The 27,971-nt window shown below is 39.7% G+C and overlaps 1 protein-coding gene across 1 annotated transcript in view; it reads right to left on the bottom strand.

Moving 5' to 3' along the window:
* The window catches only part of LOC121894315 (receptor-type tyrosine-protein phosphatase gamma-like), a 486,290-nt gene that overhangs the window by 22,957 nt on the left and 435,362 nt on the right, over positions 1-27,971 (bottom strand). Inside the window, exons 10-16 of the mRNA XM_042406838.1 lie at positions 23,955-24,063; positions 23,405-23,454; positions 21,445-22,210; positions 17,786-18,037; positions 15,590-15,743; positions 5,816-5,907; positions 998-1,089 (exon numbers count right to left, since the gene is read on the bottom strand). Coding sequence (XP_042262772.1) covers positions 998-1,089; positions 5,816-5,907; positions 15,590-15,743; positions 17,786-18,037; positions 21,445-22,210; positions 23,405-23,454; positions 23,955-24,063 — 1,515 coding nt within the window. The remainder of the gene's footprint in view (positions 1-997; positions 1,090-5,815; positions 5,908-15,589; positions 15,744-17,785; positions 18,038-21,444; positions 22,211-23,404; positions 23,455-23,954; positions 24,064-27,971) is intronic.

The following is a 27,971-nucleotide window of genomic DNA, read 5'->3' as shown; positions in this document are numbered from 1 at the left end:
GGATAATTTCATTTGAGAGAGAGCTCCCTTCCTAAAGCACTTCCAGTGTCCATCAAGCCTAAACCAGGGCAGAGGGGGGAAGGGACTCATTGTGCTATGTGGTGTGTGAAGGGCTCTGTTTTTCCAATTAAGTAACTCATTCAGGGGGTCCAGCCACTTTCTAGAAAGAGTATGAACTAGGAATGTAGAGAGCCTGGAGGAAAAGCTGGAAACAAAGCAAAAGAAGAGAGAAAAGGGACACAGCAAGAATTTTCACAGCCCACAATCACGGAGAGAGCTTTGGCTGGTGTAATGATGCATGCAAGGGTTATAACTAAACTAAATTGCCCATCGCTGAAATGTCCCTCTCGTTTTCTCTGAGATAACCATAATCATTCAGTATGTAGCCTTTTTTGTCTTCATTATCTCTTACTATCTCTGAGTTCAATATTTATTTGGTGTGGGAGTGTATTTAGACAGTAGAGAGCCCATATTTTCTTCCACTGCAGGATTATATACATATGAGGAACACTTCTGAAAAATGAGATAAGCCATATAGCTAAATAAGAGTTTTCTGCATACATATTGATGTACTGTGAATAACATACTGGTTAGATCTTAAACTGTAGAAATACAGTGGAAATAAAGACAATGGCCACTTCTCCTCTTTTAATTGACACAATGGACTGTGCCAAGATCTTTGTACACCTGCTCTTGTACATTCTTTCATTAGTTTATCTACACCTGACCCTCAGTATCTGATGGCAGGCATGGTCATGTGCAGGTGTTGCTTCCAAAATGCAGTGAAAGAGCAGGTGCTGTCTACTGTATCTGTTATTGGCTGGTACTAGGTGATGTCAAGTGATAGATTACAAGAAATGCCAGATGCAAACTAACTAATTGCAGCTCTGTTTTAAGTGTTAAGTAGCTTCACACTGGAAAAAATGACAAAGTGAAGTATGGTTAATTCCAGTATTGTTTGGTTTGACATTTGACAGAGTAACATTTTACTGCTTACCTCAAAATCTTCAGAGAACCCATGTTGGTTATTTGAGTAGAGTTCAGAGACGTGTTTGATGAACTGCTTGACGGGAATGGCTTCCATGTCATCTGCAGGGGAGAGAAGAGACCAGTTAAACCAGCCTTAGAGGAAAAGTAACGTTCCCTCCCAACTGCTGATACTGGACTATTCCAAAATCTGACTATATTTGTGGACGACACATACATGGTACCTGCCATTGATAAGTAAAGCTCAAGCAGTGACTCATGAGCGAGGCTGTGCCAGACCATTTCCATTGTTTTGTCAGATCTATTCATCCCTTACAGAAGAGTCTAGGGTTACAGCAATATGAGCATTTGAAGTAAACCTCGCCAAGTAAAGGTGGAATTATGGTTCTCCGAGCTGCACGTAGGCAAACATGCAAGGGGGTCTTTTCTATTATACTTGTATGTAACACATATACATTTGTTTTCATCTCCGTTGTGGACCCACCTCCTCACAGCTATTGAATCCTGCAACCAACTTTCTTGATGTGCAGGTCTACGCTAAGTGTTGTTGATATTTGGAAGGTGTGCACTTTGGTGCTTCTGTGAGCCTCTGCGACCTACAGCTACCCATAACACCCTTCTCTGCATAGATCTGCAGGGATGTTTACGTGTATCTTCGGAAAAACATGATTCCAGTTTAAGCTTACAAGTCACAAGTTCAGTTTTCAAGACTCTGGGAAAGAGCAGAGAAATGGTTGATCATGTCAGGTATGGCAGATCAGTCTGAACTATGATGTGATTTAGTGGCCTGAGATGATTTTTGTTGTGATTTGGCCCTATATAACATAGTCACATTGTTCCAGTTTGATAACTGAAAGCATTGACCAGTGACTGCCCAGCGAGTACATCAGATGTAAGAAGGGTTGGGATGTTGATGTGTGACTGAGGGAGAAAACAAGTTTGTCCATTAAAAACAATCTCACCACAAGGGCCGTTTAGCAGCTGTTCTGGAGCTTTCAGTCGTATCACATGATCTTTTCTCAGCAAAATGAGCTGCCCGCTTGTCATGGAATTGCACTGTTGGTGCTCAGACGTCCATTTTTCTGAGCTGAGATTGAAAGTTCATTATTGACCTTGGAAACAGCAGTTGAGGAAAAAAAATCTCACCATGAGGTCCATTTAATAGAATGAACTTTCAGTTTAAAGCAACATGGGTGAAAAGTCCTTAAAGTTCAGAAAAAAGGAAACATTTACAATTCCATGACAACTGGGCAACTCCATTTGCTGATGCAGATCATGTGAGGTCAACACTCAACTTTCATTCTCATCGTTATTTACGTATTGTACAGCCAACATAGATATAGAAATAGATTGATAAAAATCAGTGACTCAAAATGCCAGGATGTATGCTATAAATGTATGTACTCATGATACTGTGTGGTGCTTTGACTAAATTAATTCCCTAGAATGGCTTCTGCCAAGAATAATGCAAGCTCAGTAAAGTTTCAGTTCCACTGCTTTACTGCAGAGGAGCAAGCAATTAAAAACATCCAAGGAAGCTTGTTTAAGTCATTTTCCTGTTGCTGTGATGGTTTGTCGCTCGTGGGAGCTTTTAGCTGGACGACACAGGATTGCAGTGCATGTTTCATCTGATGGCAAACACTTATATACAAACAGTTGCAAAGTAGCAGTCAAACGCTGACAGCATAAAGAGCTGAACTCGACCCAGATGATCAGGGCCTGTTCAGTGAAAAGGATGCAAAAACATTACACAAGAGCTAAAACTCTCTCACAGCTCCTTTCAGTTTAGTCTTCATCAAATATTAACAAGAGCATACACTCGCTTTCTCTCTCTCACTTTGTGTCCTTCGAGATGCTCATTTATGTATGCAAATATGTCAAAATTAGTTGTGTCAGTAAACACAGCAGGCGGCTGAGTGTTGAGAGGAGATGTCTGGAAAAGCCAATTAGCTATATGGAGAACTGATCCAATCTGTTTTTATTGTTTTTACATATTTTTCAGACTGTAGAGTACAATCACTAATAGATCTGTTGTAATGTCCAAGGCACTTAAACTATATTAAGAAAGCAGCAGAGTCTTAATAAGGCTATGGACACCTTTCTTTTCCTAAATAAAAACCTTCAGTAAACCTAATAACCTCAATAAAGTGTCCTACATGCCTTATTTATAGCACAGTATTTCACCAACACAAAAATGGTTGGCTCTTCAACAGGGTTTGAACAGTGCATGACTGAAGTGAAATTAATTTGGACTGCTGGAGAGTTCTTTTAGTTGTTCTCGTGGCTACAAACAGATGTGCACCCCAACTGACAGTATGGATGTTTGCTCAGAAAATTTCCAGAATGATGTCCAAACAAATGTCCTCCAGAGCCCTTTCATCTGACTCCTTAAACACACTTTTTCACTTGAGGTGAAACATATTCTGTACCAGCAGATGAGTCATCATTTCAACTGAGCAGCTACGTTCAACAACATTTGCTTTGATCATTCAGGTTTGTAGCCACCTGAAGTGTTTGGAGAGTAGACACTTACGCTTCATTTTTATGAGGACATTCTCATTTTCACATTTTTATTCTGTTTGGTTTCAAACAGATTGGGGGTCTTCTCTAAAACAAGGTGATGTTTCAATATATAAGACTTTATGGATTTGTATATCACTAAAGCTTTTATGAAAACTAAGTATAATAAAACCTAAAATGATATTTTTGCTCATGTTATGCTTTAAGGAGGAATAAATAAATCTCATTGTCGATTTTTAAAATGAATCTTACAGTGAATAAAAGAGCATATATACTGACAAACTCCCAGGTCAAGTTTCAGTGTGACTTTTAGGGAGTATTTTTGCATTTATTCAACAGGTGCAGTGGAGAGGCAACAGTAAATGAGGGGAGAGAGGAGAGGTGACATGGACAGGCAGAATTTGAGTATTAAAGTACGTATATATAAAATATAATATAGAGTGTTGATCTGGCTTTGTTTGTCTGTGTGTGTGTGTGTGTGTGTGTAGTAAGTGGCTGCTACCTGCAGGTTTTAAATCCAGCACAAGGCCTTAAAGAGGATTATGGGATGTGTGAGGCTCTAGGTCTGAGCTTATTGAGAAAATTAACACGACTAACATATGGTCATACACCACATCCTTGTCTGCATGCAGTGGACTCTGATGCCACACAGTGTGTGTCATGTGAGGCAGTATGGCTTATTTTCTGATAATTAGCCCTAACCCTTATCAAAAAACAAACAAACCATACTACAGTGATGTGAGCCTGTGTTGCTGCTGAGGGGAGGGACACAGGCTCAATGGCAGAAACCTTTTTTTTGTCTGTGCTGGACTCTGCCATGCTGGGCACACTGGCCCTGGTGTGAATGGAGGTCTTTGGACTCAGCCAAAACCCCATTGTAAAGGGGGATCCACATCCTGGACCTAAGGACCAAAGCTGGACCAGCTACAGATCAGTTTCCAAGCCCTGTAGAGGTCTTAAATATATGTGTGTGTGTGTGTGTGTGTGTGTGTGTGTTCTTTGTAATTGGTGAACTGGGCACAGCCTCTCTCTCTCTCTCTCTGTCTTCATAGTTTTTGACTGATGGCAGCACAATAGTTTAAAGTGTGAGCTGAGCAATCCGAAGAATTTCATAGCTAACCGTGTGGTTTTGCAGAGTTTCTACATACTTCAAAGCCTTCTCTCTGCCTCATCCTTTTAGTTTTGTTTCTTAATTTGACATTCAAAGTGATACAAAAAACAGCATTCACATATCACTTTCTATCTCTGTTTGACAGATATGTGACACTATTGTAAAAGCTTGATTAACTTTACTCACACAAACCAGTCACTCATCTCAAGAAATAGGTTTGATGTAAATGTGTTCGGGTTGCTTGTCAATCGATGTTAGTTCAGCCTTGGAGTCAGAGCAGGGTAATGATAGTCCACATAAGAAAGCTAGGTTCTTCTAGTCATGTGTCATTTGGCTATGTAGACAAAAAACAGACCTTTTACAAGGTCTGTAAGACAGGTTTTATTGTTGAGGACAGTGGAAAAAATGATAATGCGCCTTCAGCTCACAGAGAGTTACAGCACCAATGATAGTGCTGGTGATTACAGGGGCATCTGAGACAACTTACACTGACCAGGCAGAGGAAAATGTTTCCTTAACAGGTCTACAGCAGGAGAAAGGGGACATATTCCTTTTAGGGAAAACCCAGAGTTCTAGTCAGCTGGTAGATCTCATGAATGAACAATGTCCTACATCCTTTATTTGTCCTTGTGTTTGGTTTCATCACTCCATAGTGAGGAGTGTGTAGCAGTGTAATTATGTTCCATATACCTACACACATACATATGTGGCTTTATGCTGCTTATCCAGGCTGTTTGGTCACTGGAAGCTGAGACCAGTAGGGTCAGTAGGGTCTCATCCTGGCTTGTAACCTTGGACCTCTGCTGTAAGAATAGCCCCGCAGGGTTGTAGCCCTGACCTACAACCCTGCAGAGTGGACAACCACCTCACACTGTGCAGGAAGACTGCACTGAGATAGATGGATGGAAGGGAAGAGGCAGCAAATGGAAACAGGAGGGAGTACAACAAAATGTTTTTTAGACAAATAAGGTCTGATAACTTATACTACTGCTGCAGCTGAGGATTCAGTGCCTTGCCTCTAGGCTCATCAGCAGCAGATATTAAGAGAGAAGTGTTATTCATTCAGCAACAGTGGGCCAACAGACAAACCAACAGCTAGGTCTGGAATCTCTTGCCCTGGCAAAGTATAACAGCACATTAGGCCAGCAGTTTTGCATGGTGATCATAGATGTGAGAAGTGCTGAGGCTGGATGTTACCTGGGATGGGGATGACAGGGATTGTCTCATTGGGCACCACCCTGGGAGAATTGCTGTCTTCCACATAGAAATGGGCTGTCTGGAAACAACGTCTGAGATGAACATAGAAAAAGAGAGATATTAGATTTTAACAACATCTTTTAATTACATCTGAGTAAAGAGTTGCTTCCTGAGCATGAATTGGAAAAGTCTCCATTTCAGAACAAAATATGACATAATGGGTTTAAAGGGTAAATCCAAAGCCTGGCAGAAATACAGCCTTTCAGTTGAATATGAAGGACGCCTCCTCAGCAGCGTTTGTGGTTTCCTAAATCCATGCTGTCCCATGCTTGTTTAATAGTTCATTCATGTCAACTATATCATATTTATCCATAGTTTCCTCAATTTTCTCCCCGGTTTTGAACATCCTGTTCCCCTACACCATGTGCTCTTTGTCACTGCCAACTGCTAACTCCACTGTTGTTCCTGAGAGGGTATTCATTTGTCCAATACACGTTAAGTCACCAACAGTTTCTTTTGAGAAAGACCTACACTAAGGTCGATGAAATATTCATGAAGTTCATTCTCCCCACCAGATTCCACACCCTTCATGCAGGATCCCTGAGCAACTAGTAGAAGTTGCAGGTGCAGCAACAAGGACTGGATGCCTCACCTGATTGCCACTCAAAAACATGGCTAATTGTGCACAATCAAGCTGAAGGTGCCTCTGCTGGATATTAGTCCTGGGTTTCTGCTGTAATGTACATCATAGTTCAGGTGGTCATCAGTCACTGGTAGATCCATCATATAAAGTGGACCAAAGAAAAAGATACTGCAGGATGTGAATACTGTAAACCACACATACACTCAGTCCACTGTAAGATCAAACCAATAGTTTTGATCTTATTTTTGGGAGAAAGAGCAGTTTCTGCCTGGGCATCAGTCCCCTGAGGGACACACCTTCATGGGTCACATCATTCCAGTGAGGCAGCTAGACATGACATGATTTTTTTTATCCACTCTGAATGCAGTTCATCTTCATGAGAGAGAGAGCTAGTGTGTGTGTGTGTGTGTGTGTAGTTGTATTCCTCATGTGTGGGGACATAAATCTGTTTACACAATGACATTGTAGGCACTCACCTCCCTTTTGGGACAAAAACAATTCCCCATAACATCAAGGTAAGGTTAGAGTTAGCATAAGTCTCCAGGAAATTAATGCAAGTCAATGTAATGTCCTCTGAAGTGATGGAAACACAACTGTGTGTGTGTGTGTGTGTGTGTGTGTGCGCACGCAGAGAGAGAGAGAGATAGACAGAATACAGAATTCATCATGGCAGTCAGCAGCTGATAGTCCTCCTCCCCTTAAAGTACATACAGATGGCAGAGGTGGACTTTGAACTCCACACACGACACAAGACACCCACACACACGAATGCACACATGCACACACACACAATTACACATTCAACACAAACACACACACTGCAGTCCTTTCAGCTTGTCAGAGCTGAGACTTTTCATGAACAATATCACATTTAACTGCTGGTTTCCCCGGAAAGTCACTTTTCAATTTCAAAGCACTATGTGCTGTAGCTGACACACACACACACACACACACAAACACACACACAAACACACACACACACACACGGAACGTGGCTTATTCCAGGTGTGTTTGAAGTCACATATATGTAGAAGCTGTCGTTCAGGAGCAGACACATCAGTAAGTCTCCTGTCGTGTTTTTAGTCTGTGACGGTGACTTTGACTATTCACAAGTGTGATGTTTTACATCAAACCGCTTTGAAATGGAGATCTGCATCAAGCATTTAGAGACAAGTTGGAGATAAAATACAGCAGAAAGAAGCAGAGGATGTGTCACTGTCTTCTCTCTTAAAAGACATTCAAAAAGTAAATTCACAGACAGTGAAAGAGAAGTAGACTAGCTACATTTCTATCCAACTATAAGGCAGCTATAAGAGGAAAAATCATGCCATTGATTGTGCCATCTTCCCAAAATGTGGTGTCAACATGATTACTATAACTGATGTTCAATTAGTATATTCAAATCCTGAATGGAAATTAAGAAATGTTTTTATCTTGGCTATAGGTAGAAAAGGTGGCACGATGATAAAGACAAGATGAGAAAAAGTGAGCGTGTCTTCATCACATCGTCATTTGGTCAGATGCTTAAAACGACCTATGTTGACACGTAACTTCTTGTGTGAATAATGACTGTCTGTCAGGAACAAAGCTAGAAATAGTGTCATGCTGATATTGCAGACCTCTGTTACCATTCTGTCTCCCACCAACAGTCATTGTTGGTTTCTTTTTACCATGACTCTAGTCTTTCCCCTCATTTTAACCAAGTAGATTAGAGAAACCTTAGAGATGGAGAATCAGGAAACGCTCATACAGGTATGAAACTTTTTTTGTCAATGGTCATATGGCACTGTCAAAATGTTGTTTTTGTTGTTTAGGTATGAGAACTTGTTGGGCATGTTGTACTACTGATAGGGGCACCTGATCAGAGAAAAGTAAACGTGTGATTTAAGGAGGTGATAAATAACCTCCTGTTTTGCCATTTATTATAAGTATGAAGACTTGTTGGATAATGGACACCACATTGTGTGTGAACCGAGGACACAATGTCATTCAAGACAGTAACATAAATTCCATATTAGTGGTGAAACACTGATGATCCATGAATACAGAAGCATACTGGTGTCTTCATTATCCAGTGAGAATTTTCATGTAACAGCAGTTGATAGAGATAGATTTGTGTTTTTATTTTAAGTTGAATTTGCTGTGCGCATTTGAAAACCTACACTTCATTCCTATTGAAAAGTGTTGAAATGAAAGACTGGCACATGGCTTGTGTTACACTCAGCCAATGAATGAAACTTAATGTCTGCGTGTGGTACTAGCACTTAGTGTCCCAATCTACTACTACAACTTCCAGTCACAACAACAGTTACTCAACATCCCCCCTGAATCAACAAGCCTGTGTGTGTATGTGTGTGTATGTGTGTGTCCGGACCCTCCTACCTGTATTTGATACAGAGCAGAGAGCAAAGAGCGTTCATCCTGGTGAACAAGCAGAAGAGAGAGAGCAGACGGGCAGCCGCATGCTGCTGCTGATGAATTGAGACTGAGTGCACAGAGACGGAGGGACAGAAGGAGGGAAGACGGAGGGAGGGAGGGAGGAGGGTTTTCCTAACAAGGCATGGAGGGGGTTGTTCCCTCTCTCTGTGACACCAACACAACCACACTCACACCCACAAGTCAATCCCAAGCCACTTCCTGGTGGGAGACAGCTGGTGTCATGATGCATTCAAGTCACATGGGACTAACTTGACACAATCATGCTGTGGTTTAAATAAATTATTTAAAAACCACAAAGACGCCATGCTATAGTTCAGCTTTTCTGTCCACTTCTTTTCACACTTGTGGCACATTTTGTCAATATCTTTGCCAACATAATACTGAGTTTTGCTTCAAATACTTTTTTTGACACCTTACTTCACTGAGTATACAGATCTACCGACAAAATGACTTTATAAAGAGACAATAGTAAGGGACAAGATAGTCTATCCACAAGGTTCCACTATCTCCTAACACTTGATTAAACACATTTGTTATTTGTCACAGAAAAGAAAAATCTTCAGGCACTCAGCAAGGAGAAATGTTACATTGAAAGCATTTGAGTAGGGTGTGTCCTGGTGACTGAGAGGTTCAGCTGCACATCACAGTTTCCTACTTCTGTACTAACAAGGGTTCAATAAAGAAAAATATGGCCCTCCCAAAAATTGAAAAAGCCATTATTAAGCTGGGAAGTATGGTTTAAAATGTTGGCTAACTAACTTTTTGAATGGCTTTTTCCTAGGAGTTCCTGAAGAACGTTTTCTTTTCTGTGACTATTTGTTGGACTTCCTGCATATGAAAGTGATTGAGTGCTTGGCCTCTGCAGTTTTTTTTTAAAAGCCAAATCACCGTTCAAAGTCCCTCGAGTGTTTCTCCTCATTGCTTAAGATGTTTGTGGAACAGAACTGGTGCCTAGAATAGATTTGAGGATTAAGTATTAGAAAGGTAAGTTCCAGGTTTGGAACAACCGACTTAAGGTACAGTTGTGTAACTTCTTTTTCATGTGGAAATCTTATATACTGACAGGGGGAAAAACTGGATCCCTTATGCAACTTGGCATAAGCAGGATGTCATAGAAGAAGAGTCATTCATACCTACCAAGCTACTAACCTATAAGAATTTCAAAAAAGTCAAATTGTTCATGCTAATACATGCTACTCTGCTTGCTAAATGTTTCCTTATAAATGCACAAATTACAATGTGTGCATTGCATGTGCAGAATGACTTGAACACATAACATAAAGTTCCCAGATCAGCTGAGGTGAAATATTCTTTCTAACAGGAATATTCTTTTACAAGGAAAAGTGAGGCAAACAGTTTTTCCTGGTATGATACTCATGTTTTCTTCTCTCCCATGGGACCTGAATGCAGCAGAGCAACAGTTTGGGTAATGTGGGCGGTACCAAAGGGTGTTGAAGAGCCAATAGGACTGCAGTGAGGGTGGAGTCTGTGTGGAACATGGGGTTATGACCTGAGCTTTGCTCCACAATAGGATTAAATACCCAAACACACTCCCAGCACCTGCTGCCAAGCCTCTGTGTGTGTGTGTGTGTGTGTGTGTGTGTGTGTGTGTGTGTGTGTGTGCGTTATTTTTTTTTATTAACAAAAGGATAATATACAATCATTGATATTTCACAATCAAAAATTAGTTGAGCAATTGTTTCTATATTATGTTTACAAAGGGTACAAGAAATATCAATGTCTGTAAATTTAGCAATAAGACAATTAGCAGGGTATATTTTATGTAAAATTTTGAAATTTACTTCCTCAGCCTTGTTTGAAATACAGTAATTGTAAAGTAAGGGCCAAGCCCTTCTCCAGTTTATGTTCTCAGTTTGGGACCTTAAGAAGATCTCACCTCTAGGTACAGTTTTATTCTTTCTTCAAAAAGTTTGGCAAATATAATTCAAGTTAAAGTTAAAGAGTTAAATTCTTTGAAAGGAATTGGAAAACTGTGTAAAGACATAAACCGTTCATAGGACAGCATATTATCAAATTCATCAAAAGAATATGATTTATATCTCTTTGGGACCATTTAGGACAGAATAAGGATTTGTATCTGATAAGTATGCCGCAGTTGTTCCAGAGAAAGGTTTTGTGAGGTGAGAAATTGTGGACAAAAGACAGCTTCCAGGCTAGAGGGGCTTGCTGATGGAATTTTGACAATATGATTTGCAATCTGTTTGCCAAAAAATTACATGTCAAAAGAAAAGAAAATACTCCAGTTTTGTTGGAGAATTGGTTAATCAAATTAATTGAATTACAGAACTGGTTCTTGTCTTTTTAAAAAAAAGCGTAGTATCATCCGCGAGTTGGGAAATTTTTAACTACCAAAAATCAAACTTCCTTCAAAATTTCTATGATTTACAATATTAATTGACTAAAATAAATAAAAAAAGAAAAAATGGGGCAGCTCTGTCTGACACCTCTATTAATTTGGAATCTAGAGGTATTAAAAATAATTATAACAGAGCTATTAATATCTTTGTAAAATATTGAGTTATTACCAAACCCAAATGCCTTGAAGAACTGTAAAAGAAATTTGTGCTTGATTGATTTTTGGACTTATAAAAGTCCAAAAACAAAATAAATGCCTTAGAAATAACTGCATCTGCATAATACAACAAATCTAAGATGAGTGTTATATTACAACTAATATGTCATTTTTTCATAAATCCTGTTTGAGTTTCAGATTTAATAGGATCTAGCCCTTCCCTTAATCTGTTTGCATATACTGTGTGTGTGTGTGTTATATGGCATGCAGACTGGATGCCACGACGATATGTCACATATGTTCTATTCATTTTCTATGGAGACCAGGAGATGCGGCCGTATGGTACATGATTGATATGACGTGACCACGACTTGACCTCAACTCTATGCAAATGAGTCCATCCAGTGCAATGCACCTGGCTTACAAAACTCAGATCAAACTGTCAAACTAGGCAGCGCTGATCTAATATGAATCAAGATTCCGCTCCTGCATTGCCTATTTCTCATCTCAAATGTTTTCAGAAACATATTTTACTGTACTGTTTAGCTGTAATATGAGAATGTTTTTTACCAGGCTGCCATTTCTTCCTGTTAAAGAGAAGTATTTTCTTGCCGCTGTCGCCAAGTGCTTGCTGCTAGGGGGAATGTTGAGTCAGAGTACAGTCTTGACCTGCTCTATATGAAAAGTGCTCTGAGATGACTTCTGTTGTGATTTGATGCTATAGAAATAAAATTGACCTGACTTGACTCAGGTGAATCACAGACAAATTTAACTTCTGTATCAAATATTGTTACGTCAGTTATTACTGTCTATAATATTTTTTCAATCAATCCTAAAAAGCAAGATAAAACCTTTCATAGAAAACTGCTCTGTGAGACACTCATATCATATCTAGTCTTGGTTTTGTCTCTGCCTTAATACAAATTATTTCTGAAAAGATAAATTTAGCTCATTCTTGGATCTGATTTGAATAATAGCCTATTAATTGTACTAAATATTATCTTGAAAACTTGTTTTCCCCATAATAGGCAACCCTGGAGGTTTCAGGTAATGCTCTTTGTATTTTTTATCATTTCACTGAGCTTTAATTCACACAACAACAAACAACAAAGATTTAGCATCCCCTGACACCATCACTCAGAGGACAAATCCCCCTACAACTACGGGTGACTCTCTGTGCCTTGAAGCTGTGCAGTAAGTGTTTACCATGCTGGAAAAATGAAGAAAGTAAGAAATCAGCTTATTTAGGGGGAGGATACCCCACATTCACACATCCCACTGAAAAGATGATAGAGATGGAGCTTTACCTGGAAAATACTATTAATCTCAGTTCACAAATTGAAGAACTGAGGTGAACTGAGATTAATAGAATTTGGTGATGTGTCATGATTTCATCAGTGAGATGGTTTTAAAAATACCAGCTAATGCTTCAAAATGTAATGGCCTGTAACTGTGAAGGAAACTGTAGCTTGACTGTGAAGCGAATTTGTAATTCTCTTCTTTATAAAGTTTTCTTGCAATAAATCATTATCCTGTTCATATGCCAACTGCTTTGTTCTATAATACACTGCTGTAAGATCTACTCCCAGATCTGCCTTGTCCTTCCCTTGAACCCATGCTAAAAACCTCCCTGTGACTCTAATTATACTGATGAATTGTCCCCCTCTCTTACATTTTTCATGTATCGCCTATAAATTCTGTGTGAAACAGTTGTGTTGGTAGTGAACTCCTCTGCATTGTAGTATATGTGGTTTTCCCTGCTGCAGCCTAATAAACATGACTCTTCTGCTTAAAACGAGGCCTGCCTCAGGCTCTGATTTACTTTTCTACATCATCACTACTAATGTCCTAACACTATCCATGTTGTGAGGACGAGCATTGTTCAAATCCATTTTAAATTCAAGTGGAGATGCCAAATCTGTCAGGTTGACTTTTGTGGAAATGTGTATAAAATGATACATGATATATCTAAAATATCTCCATTTGGTGGAGTGAGACATCGAAGGTTTAAATATTTCCCTGCAGTTAAGAACAAGCAGATGCAAAATATTTATTGTATGTGATACTTTTATACAGTGTATGAACTAGAAACTTACTGCCAAGAGGATACATTCAAAGGGTTAATCAAGAGTTAAAGAGATTAATGAGTGTTTATGCAGGTATAGGCAACAGTGAGTCTACCAAGTGGCGACTGAAAAAGAAGCTGTGCATCATTAGCTACAGCAGTGGTGGACATACAGTACATGGTCACATGCAGTTAAACTGCAAAATGGTCCAACTTTCTACTGATGGGTCTGGCCATTCATTCAGCCAAAGCCAGTCCCGACTCTCCTTTCAATGGGTCACAACTCAGGATTTTCCACATCTGACTACGAAAAATACAACAAAAGGGATCTTTTAACATGGCGTCCTATGTACACAGTCAAATGTAAATAAATATAAACAAATTCTGATTGCAAGTTTGTTTAAAATCAATCAACCAGCCCTTCCCTCTCTTCTGGCTAGCTTCTTTTCCACTATAGCTTCTGCTACTGAATGGATTTCACAAATGAGTATTTCTGTTATTGCTCCTTCTGAAAAGTTGAAACATACTAAAGGTATTTTCTCATCATATAGGACAGGTCAGCTCTAGACAACAGGGGTACCTAAGCAAGATTTTCTTGCTTAGGGCCCTCCTTAAGATGAAATTATACTTTCCATATCCATGAGTAGGCCTGCATGAGGATCCGTTAGGATCCACATGACATTCATTTTGTGATTAGAGGGTGTATGCATAGGTTCTGTCTGGGCATACGTGTACCACCAATTTGTCCGTGCAGCCACTACGCTACAAGGCTACTTGCACTTCTACTGCACATGTGTGGATCGCATCCTCCAAGCGGATTCCAGAAGGAAGTATAAACAGAACTACTACACATCCATGGTGTCCGCAGCTGTCCACTTCTTCTTCTATTCAGGCCTCTACTTTGCCTGGCGCTGAGAACTATGAAATAAAACTAATATATATATATATATATATATATATATATATATGCGTGTGTGTGTATATATATGTATGTATATATATATTATACTGTATTTATATTATATTTATTTTGTATACATTTACTTTTAATTAATTCCATCTGATTTCCTAGTACTGGTCACTGCAATGGTACCACAGTTCAGGGGGATTCCCATATTTTGAGAAAGTGTGAGTCAGCCCTCAGGGCCCCCCTCATGCTGGGGGCCCTAAGCAGGCGCTTATGTCACTTGTGGATTGGACAGCTCTGATATAAGATCAGTGGATGATACTTTCAGCATTGTAACATTTTCTTGCTATTTTAACCACCAATTTTAGCAACAATGATTCTGTTAGCAATAAGCAACTACAGTTCCCTCTTTACAGGGGACATATTCTGCACATTTCCAGGTCTACATTTTTAATCTGGGGCTCTACTGGAATATCTTTGCATGAATTACAGTTCAAAAAACTCCTTATTTATCTTCTACTGGCCCTTTATACAGCCCCTCAGTTCAGCCTCAGTAAGAAACAGGCCGTTTTAGCTCCTGTCTCTATAAGGTCCCCCTCCTGATAAGCCCACTCTATTCTGTTGGTTAGCTTTGGGAAGCTGCATCATGGCCAACTTCCAGCCACCCGGAACGCTATGTTAAACCATGAAACAAACTATAGTGGTGGAATTTCACTTGTCAACGTCAACTTATAAAATACATCCATACATATTTGAGCTGAAATCTGATCCGAAATATGAGAATGGACAACACAAACAACACATGGAAACATTGCAACATTCCAAACGAAGCGTTCAGAGCAGGTTGAAACCCCGGCTTTGTGTGGAGCATTTCTACATATGTTAACCTCAAGTTTTGGAAATCTGACCATGTTTAACATAGATATCCGACATACTAATAGTATATATATTACAGAAAATCACAAGAAGCATAATATGGCCCCTTTAAGTTCATATACTACTGATTTTTTCCACCTCAGTGTCTCTAATGTACCAATCTTGGCAATGATGTATTTTCTCCTTGTCATCTTCAACCATAACTCATGCGACATCAGACATGCAACCTTCCAGTCATCATCCACCTTTCCCACCTTCAGGCTGCCACCAATGTGAAAGTAGTTCCTAGGTGTTGGTGCTGTTGAACCCACCTCCAGTAGACAAGCACAGCCAGCAGCAGGACAAGGCAGAGGAAGGTCAGAGCTGAGACCACCACCAAAGGTACCAGCCACTCCACACGACCCAGCCCCGCCCCAGACCCAGGCCTCGTCTGGTGGGTCAGGTTGGTCACTGCACTGGGACGGTCTGGAAGACAGGGATGAAGAAATTAATGAGGGAAATAAATGCACAGACAGGAAACATGGAGACAGACAGGATGAGGATATGATTGAGAAAAGGTCAGAATAAAGGCATGGTTTCCAGTTCGTACAGAGGGGTTAAAGAGTTGATTATCAATATGAATGAAAATAGAGATTAGAGTAAAATGAAATTAATGAGGCAGTACGACAGGAGTAGAGGAGGAAAAAGCAAGCAGGAATGACTGTGATAGTCTTCATAATTAGCATCTTCATCTTAAATCGTATATGATCAATGGTTCAGGCTTTCTCATATTTGCCTTCATATAAAAAGGAAAATATATGAAAGCCTTTACCAGTTATCTCTCATTGTAGAATCAATATCACTGAAAAGACAGGAAATCAAAGTCTAAAGAAGCTTTTAATGTGAAAATACAGCTGTCTTATCAGCCTGGATCAAAAAGAGCATCCTATCCCCCTTCACTGAGATCCAGTGATTCTATGATCATTCTCAAATTAAATTCAGCTGATGGACAGTGATGATAATTTCTGACACTAAGAAAGGATTCTAACGTGCATATGCAATCTTCACAGAAGATCATGTGTTGTTGTGCCATGACCTGTCAAAGTTCTCTGACAGAAAAGCTGGCATAATATCCTCTATCTGTTTATATACAACCTTATTAATTGTTGGACGCAACTGAAACAAACCATAGCTGATTAGTAGAATTTTGGGAAATTAAGTTCTTAAAACATGAGAAATTGCAAAGAGCAGCTGTAAACACTGCACAGGTACAGTTAAATGTCAGCAAGTGAATATGGCATAAATTATGTGCCATAGGCTGTCTTCTTTAAAGGAATAGTCTTACAATTAAGGAAATGTCTTCTTGACAGTTTTAAAGTTGTTGGGAGAGTTTTATTTCATGTTTGAGCTAGGCTAGCAATTATCCCCTGCTTCCAGACACTGCCTGTGACCCAACATACTTTATACTGACTCAAGCCAAGTTTTAAGTGGGCGGTGTGTTCAAATTAGCCTGATAATCACATGGAATTGCCTGAATTTGGTTCTAACCAATCAGTAGCATCATATTCAGTCAACACAGAGACCTGAAGAAATACATTGATTTAAGAGTCATTATTTCTGTTTTCCTGTACAGCTGCTTCCACTCTATCCACTCTTTCACTATACGCTTAAACACTTAATCATTTGGTCTATACATTGTAAAAAAAATAAAAAATGCATTCACAATTTCCTAGAACCCACAGTGATGCCCTCAATTTGCTTGTTTTGTCTGACCAACAGTCCAAAACCTAAAGATATTCAATTGACTGATTGTTTCCTATGTCAAAAACAAAAAGTGAATCTTAACTTTAAGAAGCTGGAACCAGAGAATGTTTGGCATTTTTGCATGAAAAATGACTGAAATGATTAATTGATTATCAAAATACTGTAGTTGCCAATTCATTTCTGTCAAACTACTAATTGTTGTGGCTCTACTGCTTTCTCCTTGTTAAAATTCCAGTTTTTAGACTGGCACAAGCATTGCAAAGTTTCAGTTTCATTGGCATCTTTCGAAACATGTCTTGTTTCATTTTCTGTTCATGTTGTTGTTCAGTACATAGCTTATACTTTATTAGAAGTTTTGTATAGTGTGGAACTGGGGCACAAGCTAAGCTAGGCTAAACACATTCTAAACCAACTGTATCTCTGTACGGTATACACAGAGATGAAACTGATCAATATCTCATGCTGGGTGAAACAACAAACAAGCTTATTTCCAAAAAATGTATTTTCCTTTAACTTTATCTAGCTGAAAAACTGAGGGTGCTGTAACAAATAGGAAGCATTAAATAAATCTAAATGAATACAGACTGCAGGGTCAGTTCCCAGCTGATGTTCCTGCCCTGAGCTCTGCACACGCCGCACACTGCTTGATGGAGTGCAGCCAGGTAACTGCATCAAAACAACACACAGCTCTGGATAATTTGAGGCATTTGTTAAATTCATGTCTCTTAATCACCACCACCACAACCACCACCACCACCACCTACCCAGTTCAGCTGCTGCAGCCGTGATGTTGCTGGAGCTGACGCCGGCCCCCATGGCCTTCAATCTGTAGCTTTGCCTGGAGCCGAACGCTACATCAGGCCGGGCCCCTGCACTGCACCACAGCTGGCTCTCATCGCCACTAACTCTGCATCTCCTCTCTTCACACACACAGACATGCACAGCGCACACAGAGATGCTGCCTGCCTCTGTCCCCTTCTCTTTTCCTTCTGCTTTTCTCTTACGATTACAGTGGTCTGCCAAAAATAAATAAATAAATAAACCTCCGCCAGCAGCAAGCAAACACACACACACACACATACACACACATACACACACACACACACGCACACACAGAGTCATTCAGTAATGTGCAGTGAGATATATACTAACACTCCCAACACACACCATACACACATGTAACTATAAATGGAGCAGAGGCTTTTTTTTCTTCCCTGCAGCAGAGTCTAGCCTCCAAGCCTCATCTCCTCTCGCCATGTCTGAAAGTAGGCCAGCACTCAGATCAGAGCAAGAAGACAGAGAGAGGCAGAGAGGATGAGGGGGCGGTGGTGGAGGGAGAGAGAGAGGAGGGGGTTGGGCAGAAGACAAGAGGAGATGGACAATAAGAAGAGATGGATAGAGCGATGAAAACAAAAAGTGAGGATAAAAAGATGCAAGTTTGATCAGTGGAGAAAGGAAAGGATGCTTGAACAGGAGAGAAAGGAAGACAGATTGAGAAAGATTGAAGGAGGAAAATTAAGGGAGAGGTTTTTCTGTTCCCAGTTCTACAACTGTAACTCTGACATCCCAGCTCCACAGGCTCCACAATCAGGGTCCTCACCGCTTGGCCCTGGTACAACTGCATGTCTTTTTCCGAGACTTTCCAGAATTGTCCATTACTTACAACCTTAACCTTATGGTTGTAGTTCATAGTTTAACCATCAGTGGTGGGAAAAATAGTCATATTCTATACTAAGGTAAAATAGAAATACTCCAAGTCAAAATATCGGAATGTGCCCTGTTTCTGGTCAAAGCAGAACTAAGTTTGAAAATTAGTTCAGCTTTTACTAAATTTTCTGTTGGGTTGTCTAGTCTATCAATGCATCATCCTTCATAAGCTGATGATGTGTTTTCTTATGTAAAATCTAAATTTGCTTGTGACCAGATAAATGTAGAGGGATAAATGTACAATATTTCTCTCTGAAATGTGCTGAGGTAAAAAGTAAGTACCACAAAATTGTACTGAACAACACTAACTGTAGTCAGTTATGTTACCACTGGTACCTAAACTGCAAATACAGAAATAGAAACAAGAAGTCCTGAGAACTTCCTGCTAGCTTTTTAAACTTAAAGTCGTTTTTAGCACATGTGGTTAAAATAATAAAAATGGACATTTTGGGGTCATTCACTTTCATTCTAACAAAATAAGTGATGTAGATAATTTAAATTAAACTGTTTCCATTTGAACTATCTGGTCATCTGACTGCTCATGTTGCTAATGTTAGTCCCGTTGCAGTCTGTTGTAAAGCTGCGTCTGGCAGATTCACTGTGTCAGCTGGATGTCAGCCATGACACTGAGTAAAACGTTCTTCTAAGCAATAAAAATGACGGCCAACATGCTGAGACCAAAGCCAGGTTATCTTAACACATCTGGTTTACATGTTTGGTATTGTATCTGGTAGCATTATGGCTAACAGTTACATGTTGACATCTTTGCAAAATGTGCCTGCTGACTTACATTTTGTGCTTAATTAGCCTGAAGGCTAACATCTTTTCTAAATTAGCCAGCTAGCTAGCAGTTTGTTAAGGTAACTGAGCTAACTCTTCTTAAATCACAGTTCAATGTGCTGGAATAGCTATAGGGCTTATAATAGCTAATAGCTATAGGGCTTAAGTTGGTACTTCACTGGCTACATTTTGGAGAAGAAGCTTCCAAAATGGAGCCAGACACAGTTGTTAAGAGATGAATTAAGCTCTGCCTTGTCATCTGGGATTTGTAGTTGTTTGTAGCTTGCAGGCTGCTTTCTGAAATACTGACAAAACGCACTCAGTATAGAAACACTTCCAGAAACAGAAGCTCTGAGCCGGTGTATATTTTACAGTTACCACTTTTACAAAGTTGTGCGACAACTTTTAAGCTTTTGCCCTTGAGTCCCAGCAGCTTAAACAGAATAAAATTTGCTAAATGTGCTTTTACAAAGAGATTGAGAAAGCCATTTCCGGGAAACATCAGAAGATTGATTTTGCTCATAATAATGTCTGGTCTTGCGCTTAGACAGTGTCTCACAGCACTTGAAATTGAATTGATATCCCATGGTGTTTGCTTGGCTAATGCAGTGCCCTGCTGAAAGTCTTGACTAGGGGGAGGAGAGGAGGGAGAGCAGGAAGGGGGAAAGCGAAGCATTAGGTCTGCTCTCAGCTCCTTTTGGAACTCTGTTAACATTTTACTTCAGCCTGCATTACTGAAATCCACCCACTTCACATCACTGCAACTCATCACCACTTATCACATTAAGACCTTTGAATATAAAGACTTATATGCCCTACCACAACACATTCATCTCAACATTATTCAACTCTGTTTTATCATGCTCCAAAACATTAGTCACAACAACTCTTAAACTGGCACACTATATCCAGTTGACCTTTATTAGATAAGTATTGTACATCATGGTCATTTTACTTGAAACTGAGTTATAGCTGATTCCCCAAATGTGTTATCTTTTTGTAGACAAACTTTCAGAACACACTGAGTACAGTAGAAAAGTACAAAGTTGAATAGTAACTGAAGAAGTATTATTGGTCCTTTGACTTGAATGTGGCTTCAAAATGATTTAAGCTTTAGTCTCAGTTTTAATGAATGAAACTAGCATTTGCTAAGTGTCATATACATACCCAACTGATGCATTCAATTCTATTTTTTTTTCCACCTTTTCCTTTTTATCTTAATCTAAAAATAACTGCATAACCATTGATCTCAGATTTCTAGGAGATGTGAGTGGAGAGAGGGGAATTGGGATCAAAGCAGCCACTCTTCTACATCTTCCTGTTACTCTCCACAGAAATGACATAGCAGCAATAGTGACATTTGAAGATAATTTTACTCTTGGGAACCCTTGAAAACATTGCTGTGTGAATAAAAAGAGAGTCAGTAACTCTCTGTCACATCAGTGATATTATTACTTTATGTATTTGCACAAAAAGACCATGTTGAGGTGCATAAAATCAGCAAGGTCATACATGATTTCAATTCATCCAACATTTGGACAGACAGACAGCCATAGATATTAAACATTTGGATGGATGATTTTATTTCTAGTGATTCTTTCTAATAGTCTGCCTTGTTGGATAACAAAATATCTTTGTGAGAAACAAGGAATTCTGAGGACTTACTGAATGTTCACTGTGAACCTTATCAAATTATTTTCTTTTGTGTTCATGTAAGAAGATACTTTGGATTCCTCAAATAGAGTGAGGTTATTTGGAAGGGAAAAAAACTGCAGCCGATGTCCCCACACAATTTTGTGATTGATAATTAATAATTATTTTGATAATTCCACAGCTCTATAATTCACCAAATTTCCACCTTTCTTGTTCCTGCTCTACAGATAATCAAAGGTACTGTCAATGTTCAAGTGAGGCTGTTGCACATTAGCTGACTCACCAGTATGGATGGAGAAAGGCCAGTGTTTCTTTTCCCCCCCTGTGCTGGGTCTGAGTGTTGCTGTGGGGTCCTCCAGGGCAGGGAATGCTGCCGTTTCATTGGCTGCCTCTGTGGTAGTGGAGTCAAGTGGATTGTGGGTGTGCACCTCCATCTGGTCCTCTATGCCAGGTGGTATGTTAGTTGGATCTGGTTCAGTCTGTTCTTTCTCCTTTGCAGTGGAGTCAGGTGTCTCACTGGGCGGCTCATTCACCACCATGCTGTTGTCCTTCCTCCCTGCCTCACCCACACCCCCTGATCCCTTCCTCTCCTTCTTCTCATCTTTCTCCTCTTCTTCCTCCTCTTCATCCTTATCCTCTCCTTCTCTTTCTCCATCCTCTCCTTGACCCTTGCTGTTCTCTCGATCCTCAGCCCCAGCCTGTCCATTATCTTTGGCAGTGGCCGTTGTGAGAGTAGAGGCAGAGGTGGTGGCATCTTTAGTGGGCTCAGTGGGTTCGCTGGTCGGGCGTGAAGAGATGGGATTATGTGTTGGTGCTCTGCTTGGCCAAACTGAGCTGGGGAAGGAGGAGATGACGCCGCCACTGAAGCCCAAGCCGGCCAGTAAAGTGCTGGTCACCACAGACGCCACTGTTGCCTGACTACCACTGGAGGAAGGGCCGATGCCTGTCGCCATGGAGACAAAGGAGAAGGGGATGCCTGAGGAGGTCCAAGTTGATGAGCCAGAGGAGATGGGAGCCATGTCGGCTGAGGAGGCTGGAGACACCGTCGGCTGAGAAAGAAACAATTAGAATTTGAAGTCATTTGTTGCTTTTCCTCCTCAGTCAGCTTGATTATTAAGGAGTTTAGCCCCTAAAGGTATTTTTAAGGGTCCAGTCCTTGCACAGTAAGTTATGTTACATGAGGTAAATTATGGGTCAATTAGTAGGTCGGTTCATAGATTAAGCAGTGATTAAGGCATTTTCAAGCTCTTCAGTGGATGCTTTTTGGATCTAGTTCAGGGCCTCCCAGGAGGGCCCAAAATAACTCTGACAGGTCACATGGTGAGGGAATACTCACTCTGACCGAACTGCTCAAAATTCATATCTACACTAAGGCAATAAATTGTGGTGAAGAGAAACAAGTTTTTTTTTTTTTTTTTTTTTTTTTTATATTTTTAATCAAAAAGCTTGTCAGATGGTCAAACATTTTTGTAACTTTCTGATTGGCCAGATATGTGGAGGTGTGAAAGAAGGCAGATCCTGAAATTTTATACCCTACAACTACTTTATAATTTTAAGATTCATTTCAATTGTGATGGAATAAGAAATAAAACAACCAAATTTGATCATTAACAGATCAGAGGTAAGTCAAACGGACAGTTTACAAACTGCTCCTTTGGGGCATACTGAAGCCTTAAGGTGTCACGAGTCCAAAAGGCTGGGAACCAGTCACAATCCTGTGATTTCAAACCTTTAAACCATTTTAAAATTTTCAGACTCATATAAAATGTGCATTGAAAAAGAATCAAATCTGATCCTTAACACACCAAAATCCATAATGTTGGCTGTGTTCTTCAGTCTGCTTACATCAGTGATGATGTGGTATGACCCCTTTAGGTAGCCCAAAATAAGGCACAGTTTTACTTTATTTTAGGTGTGTGCATAATTTATGATATAATTTGGATATTCTTAAGGTATTTTAAGGAATATTTGTCCCATTGTCTGTCAAAAAACTAAAATGGAATCTGTATTTTGATGTTTTTTTTCCCTACAAAATAAAAAATATCAAAAATACCATTATATTTTAGAATTGAATTGGTGTAATGCTGTTAGCCTACATGTGAACTACTACTTCCTAATCCTGACTTAAATTCCCAGTTGGACATTCCTCTCCACACGGGGGAGAAGATCCTAATACAGACACTGCTCTCTGCTGGATACAAAGTGAAAAGACAATAGTAGTGATTCACCTCTGCATCCCTTACCATTCCAGTTTTCACGATCCTCGTCCCTTCAAAGATCCTGGTGGTGTTTGCTGAAACACAGGTGAACAAAAGGGATAATCCACAGTTAAACACAGGAGACACAATCACGCAACACTTCACTTGAAGTGGTGTCTACAAGACATCCATGAGTGCATTGTATATACATTAATCAGAACATGATATAATGTAAATGCAAGGCATGAATACTTAATGGAGCAGCGAATAAAGCAAATGCAGTTTGATGAAATGCATGTATCTCACTCCATTCCAGCTGCCTATTGCCTTTCCTCTGTTATTTTCCCTTTAGCTGGTGGCTAGAATTTACATAAATAACCTGAATATGAACAAATTTGTGATATTATGATCAAAGGAGTCATAACTGTCAGATTATACTGTTTGCATTTGGAGAGAGGCCTGAGAGAGGGCTGTGTACATGAAAGAGATACCAACTGATGCTCATATCGACATTTATGATGACATTAGAGATAATATGGTAGCAATCCATGAAAATTTGAGGTCTGAGAGGTGTGCGTGTGTGTGTGTGTGTTACCTCTGAAGAGCATGCTCTGGCTGAAGTCACTGCGCATGTCATTTGTGCAGACGGCCTGAACGCGAAACAGGTACAGCACGTCCGGGGAGACGGGAGAAATGACTGCCTCCTGGACAACACACACACACACACACACACACACACACACACACACACACACACACAGACAAAGAAACAAAATCAGTAAGCTTGACTCTGGCAGAGACAGGTCTCTTTAGGCAGAGGTGAGCTAATTGGTCGCCTGGAGGAGCAAGAAAGCAAGAAAGATAATTAATTTATCCAGTAACACTTTGCTTTAAGTCCCCCAATTTAGCATTCATAAGCAGTATATAAACATTTAATAAATGGTTTATCACACACTATAATGTAGTTAAAAGCAGATATAAGGACAGTTTTATCTTCTCCTATGAATACAACTGTGTTTTACTATATTGTAATTTATTATCTGTTTATACACCAGACTCACAGGAGGATTTATAGTTGTTGACAAATACATGAATGAATGAATGAATGAAAGAAACTTCTTACAACATTATAGTGTCTTATAATCCTTTATTGAATGTTTATATACTGATTATAAACTCTAAATAGGGAAATTTAAAAGTATCAATCTACCCTAAATGTGCATTCAAGTGGTGTCCAATGTGCCGGTTTTCATTACAAATCAAAACAGACGCACTTCACATTTTACAGTTCAGTACAGTCAAAAAACCCACAACACCAGAACACCAGAACACCAGAACACCAATCTGATGCAGTATGTCAGTCAGCCAGTGTAGTCTGTTGCTCTCCTAATCAAGCTGCAGTGGAAGGTCAACCAGAACAGCTACCTCGTACCCACATACACACTATTATTTCTCCACCGCCTTCACTCAGTTTACTTCACATTCTCAGAAAGCACATAACGCTAGGCAGTGGACCTTTGAGCTAAGATTCTGTGTCTCATACAGTAAAAGTCAACAATGAACAACCATGCTCAGAAACTTTATGCATGCCTTTCTATTCTCATGAATAGAAAATAGTTGAGCCAGTGCTGGGGTTTATACCCAACTATCCTGTCTCATAAAGTGTCAAGATTTCCAAACCAGTTGATAGAAACAACTCATGCTGCTATGTATCAGCAGGATAATAGATACATTATGTACATGCAGTCATCTCTGCTGTCCATCTCATATACTGGGGTGGAATCCTAAAACCAGTGAGAGATGAATTCCAGTTATATTAGACTATCAGACTTTGTTCATTCACTGACAATTTCATTACATGACTAAAGTCTCATTTTTTAATCAAGTCTGGCACATCTATTAGCCAGACATTTCATAAGCTGTTTTATCACTGCAGATCATCAGAATCACACAGTCACAAAGTGCAAAGATACAGTAGGTCATTGAACAATATCATACTCTCTTTTACGGTTTCAAGAGGTAAAATTAGTTCAATCAACCAGAGGGAGACACTTCACCATTACTATTGTCAAACGTCCTCACTATAGCAAGTATGTTAGCAGCACCATCACAGTATGTCATATATCTATTATTGAACTATACTTGTGCACAATCAAACAATGAAATTATAAATAGAACTGATCTAGGGACATTGAAGTGAATGAGAACAACACACAGACTGCATCAAATGTCACTGGGAATGTTGTATTTTCCATAGAACATCACAATTATTTGAAACATAAACAAAACACAAAAGTCTCTCCACACATTGTCCACTTTTTAAATTTTTTAAAACAAACGTTCACTGTATCCTGTCAGAACATCTACACCATGAGGAAATCTTGCAGATTTCCCACAAAATCCAACATGGTGGACCACAGCATCTGTGTCCCAGTTCAGGCTGCATCTCCTTCAAAAGACTTATAAAAAGTTTGTCCCTGAGAGAAGTGACGCCTACTTTGCCGAAACTGCATCTCCTCCCAAATGAGATGGTCTACAGAGGATTCAACATCATTGCCAATTCCCACCCAGAGCCTCACAGAGACTAAATCTAAAGGAGTTTGACACTGCATTTTTCACCCTCATCTCTTGAAACCTTTGGAATGGAACGGCCTTGTCAAGCTGTTATGAGGTGTACAGTCTTGAGTGCAGACTTCAAAGGAGGTGAAGCCTGCACTCAGGTATAGTTAGTTAATGTAAAATGCAGAGTGGAGGCTGCTAAAGACTGATAATAATGTCAATAGCAGTGCCATTTGGTTACATTATTTACACTGACATCAGTTAAACATTACCACTGGTGTGGTACTGATGATACACTGATATTAAAATGATACATGTAGTACCTTCTGTAAAAACAAGCACACAATTGAATTGGGTTAATAATAAGTTTTCACATCTTAGCTGTGAATTACCTTGTGTATTCAGAAGGAGCAAGATATCATCACCACAAATACACCGTGGGACCGTACAGAAAATCTGATGTGCGACTGATAGCTTTCATGAGGAGGCTGCGCTCTGTCAGACGTGGGTGTTGCTGCTCACACTAACACTGTGGAGAATTCACACTTCGATCTGATGTCTGATCTCATACAGATGGGTGGCAAGGATTGAGTAAATCAAAAGGTTTCATGTCAACATCTTAGGGCTTGAATGTACAGTGGCATCGACAGAAACTGATAAACAAGCAGGATGCCAGAGAAGTCTGGAATCACATCACTCTATTTCACAGAACTGTTCTGCACTGTTACTCTATTTATACACTTGTTCAATACCTTGTTTATTAACAGTCACGCAACTGCTGCAGTAATATTACAGACAGTAGTATAGACACACAGGACTCTCTCAACTTTACATTTAAACAACTGCAAATATATGAAGAGGCTCTTCATGTAAGTTACAAACATTCTGGGCTGGATCTGTTCACATGTGCACAAGTGAACTTTTTGTGATGAGGAGCTCTAATCTTACTTCATCTTCAACTTCAATGCAAGCAAATCAGTCAAAAAAAAAAATCATTTATGACTCTCATTTAAGGTGCTAGTGCGACAATCTGGTGACTCAGCTAGACCCCGTTCAGGAGTTCAAAAGGCGAATGGAGGCTGGAATGAAGCTTGCTGTGGCCCATCTGGTTTTGAATATCAGAGACCTGTATCTGTGGCCTGAGGGAAAGAGTCTGTATTGATGTGTTTTGTATCCTGGTCTATTTGAGCTCCTTTGTCCCTATAGTGCCTTTCCTGTAAATATTGCTAAGTGCTTCCTGGTCCAGTCCAATCATTTTGCTGCTGATCTGAAGATCTTTAGGAGGGGGACTGTGTGAACGTTGCTCATTGTTCCGAACTAAGCTGTTATTTTGAAAGTGAGGATGGAATGAATGACACACCTATAAAAAGCTTGCAGAACTGATTAATGAACATGGAGAGTTTTTTCAGGAAATATAGGTGCTGCTGACATTTGGCAGAGAAGAATCTTAAAGATGAAGATCACTTTCTTAGTAAGAGGGAGTACTACTCCTGTGAAAATATAGTCTTCTTAGGTTTCAGAGGAGTTTTGTTGAGTGAGAAAATAACCCTGATGATGTCATGGTGATGTCATCAGGGTTATTTTTGCTTGTACCTGAAAATTTATGACAGATATCCGGTGTTACAAACAAAGGGTGTGAAGACGTGAAGACTTGAAGACACGAGTGTTTACCAGGCAGGCAGGGTCAAATGAAAGATGCTATGGAGTTGCATTATGGGAAATGTAGGATTTAGATTTTTTGAGATTGACTCATACTTGGGATATCACACCTTCTGCTGCTTCAAATTTGACAATTCTTTTAAAAACCTCTCTTTTACGAGTCCCCGAATTTAATGGATGTGCAAAGCTAAATTGCTGAAGTAGCCCTTTAAAGGGTCAAACCAACATTTAAGATTTAAGTCTTGTGCTTGAAGTTACTTTTAACTTTTGTAATTTTTAACCAGGACAAAGACATCAATCCTGTTTTAATTGCTACAAGCAGGTATCATTTTGCAAGAGCAGATATGGGAGTAAAACAAATGCGTTCAGTCGACATTTTGCAGATATGTTCATA

Source organism: Thunnus maccoyii, chromosome 3 (assembly GCF_910596095.1).
Source record: "Thunnus maccoyii chromosome 3, fThuMac1.1, whole genome shotgun sequence".
NCBI classification, from domain to species: Eukaryota; Metazoa; Chordata; class Actinopteri; order Scombriformes; family Scombridae; genus Thunnus; species Thunnus maccoyii.
Note: the sequence above shows the minus strand (reverse complement) of the source record. Positions and strands in the feature narration are given on the sequence as shown.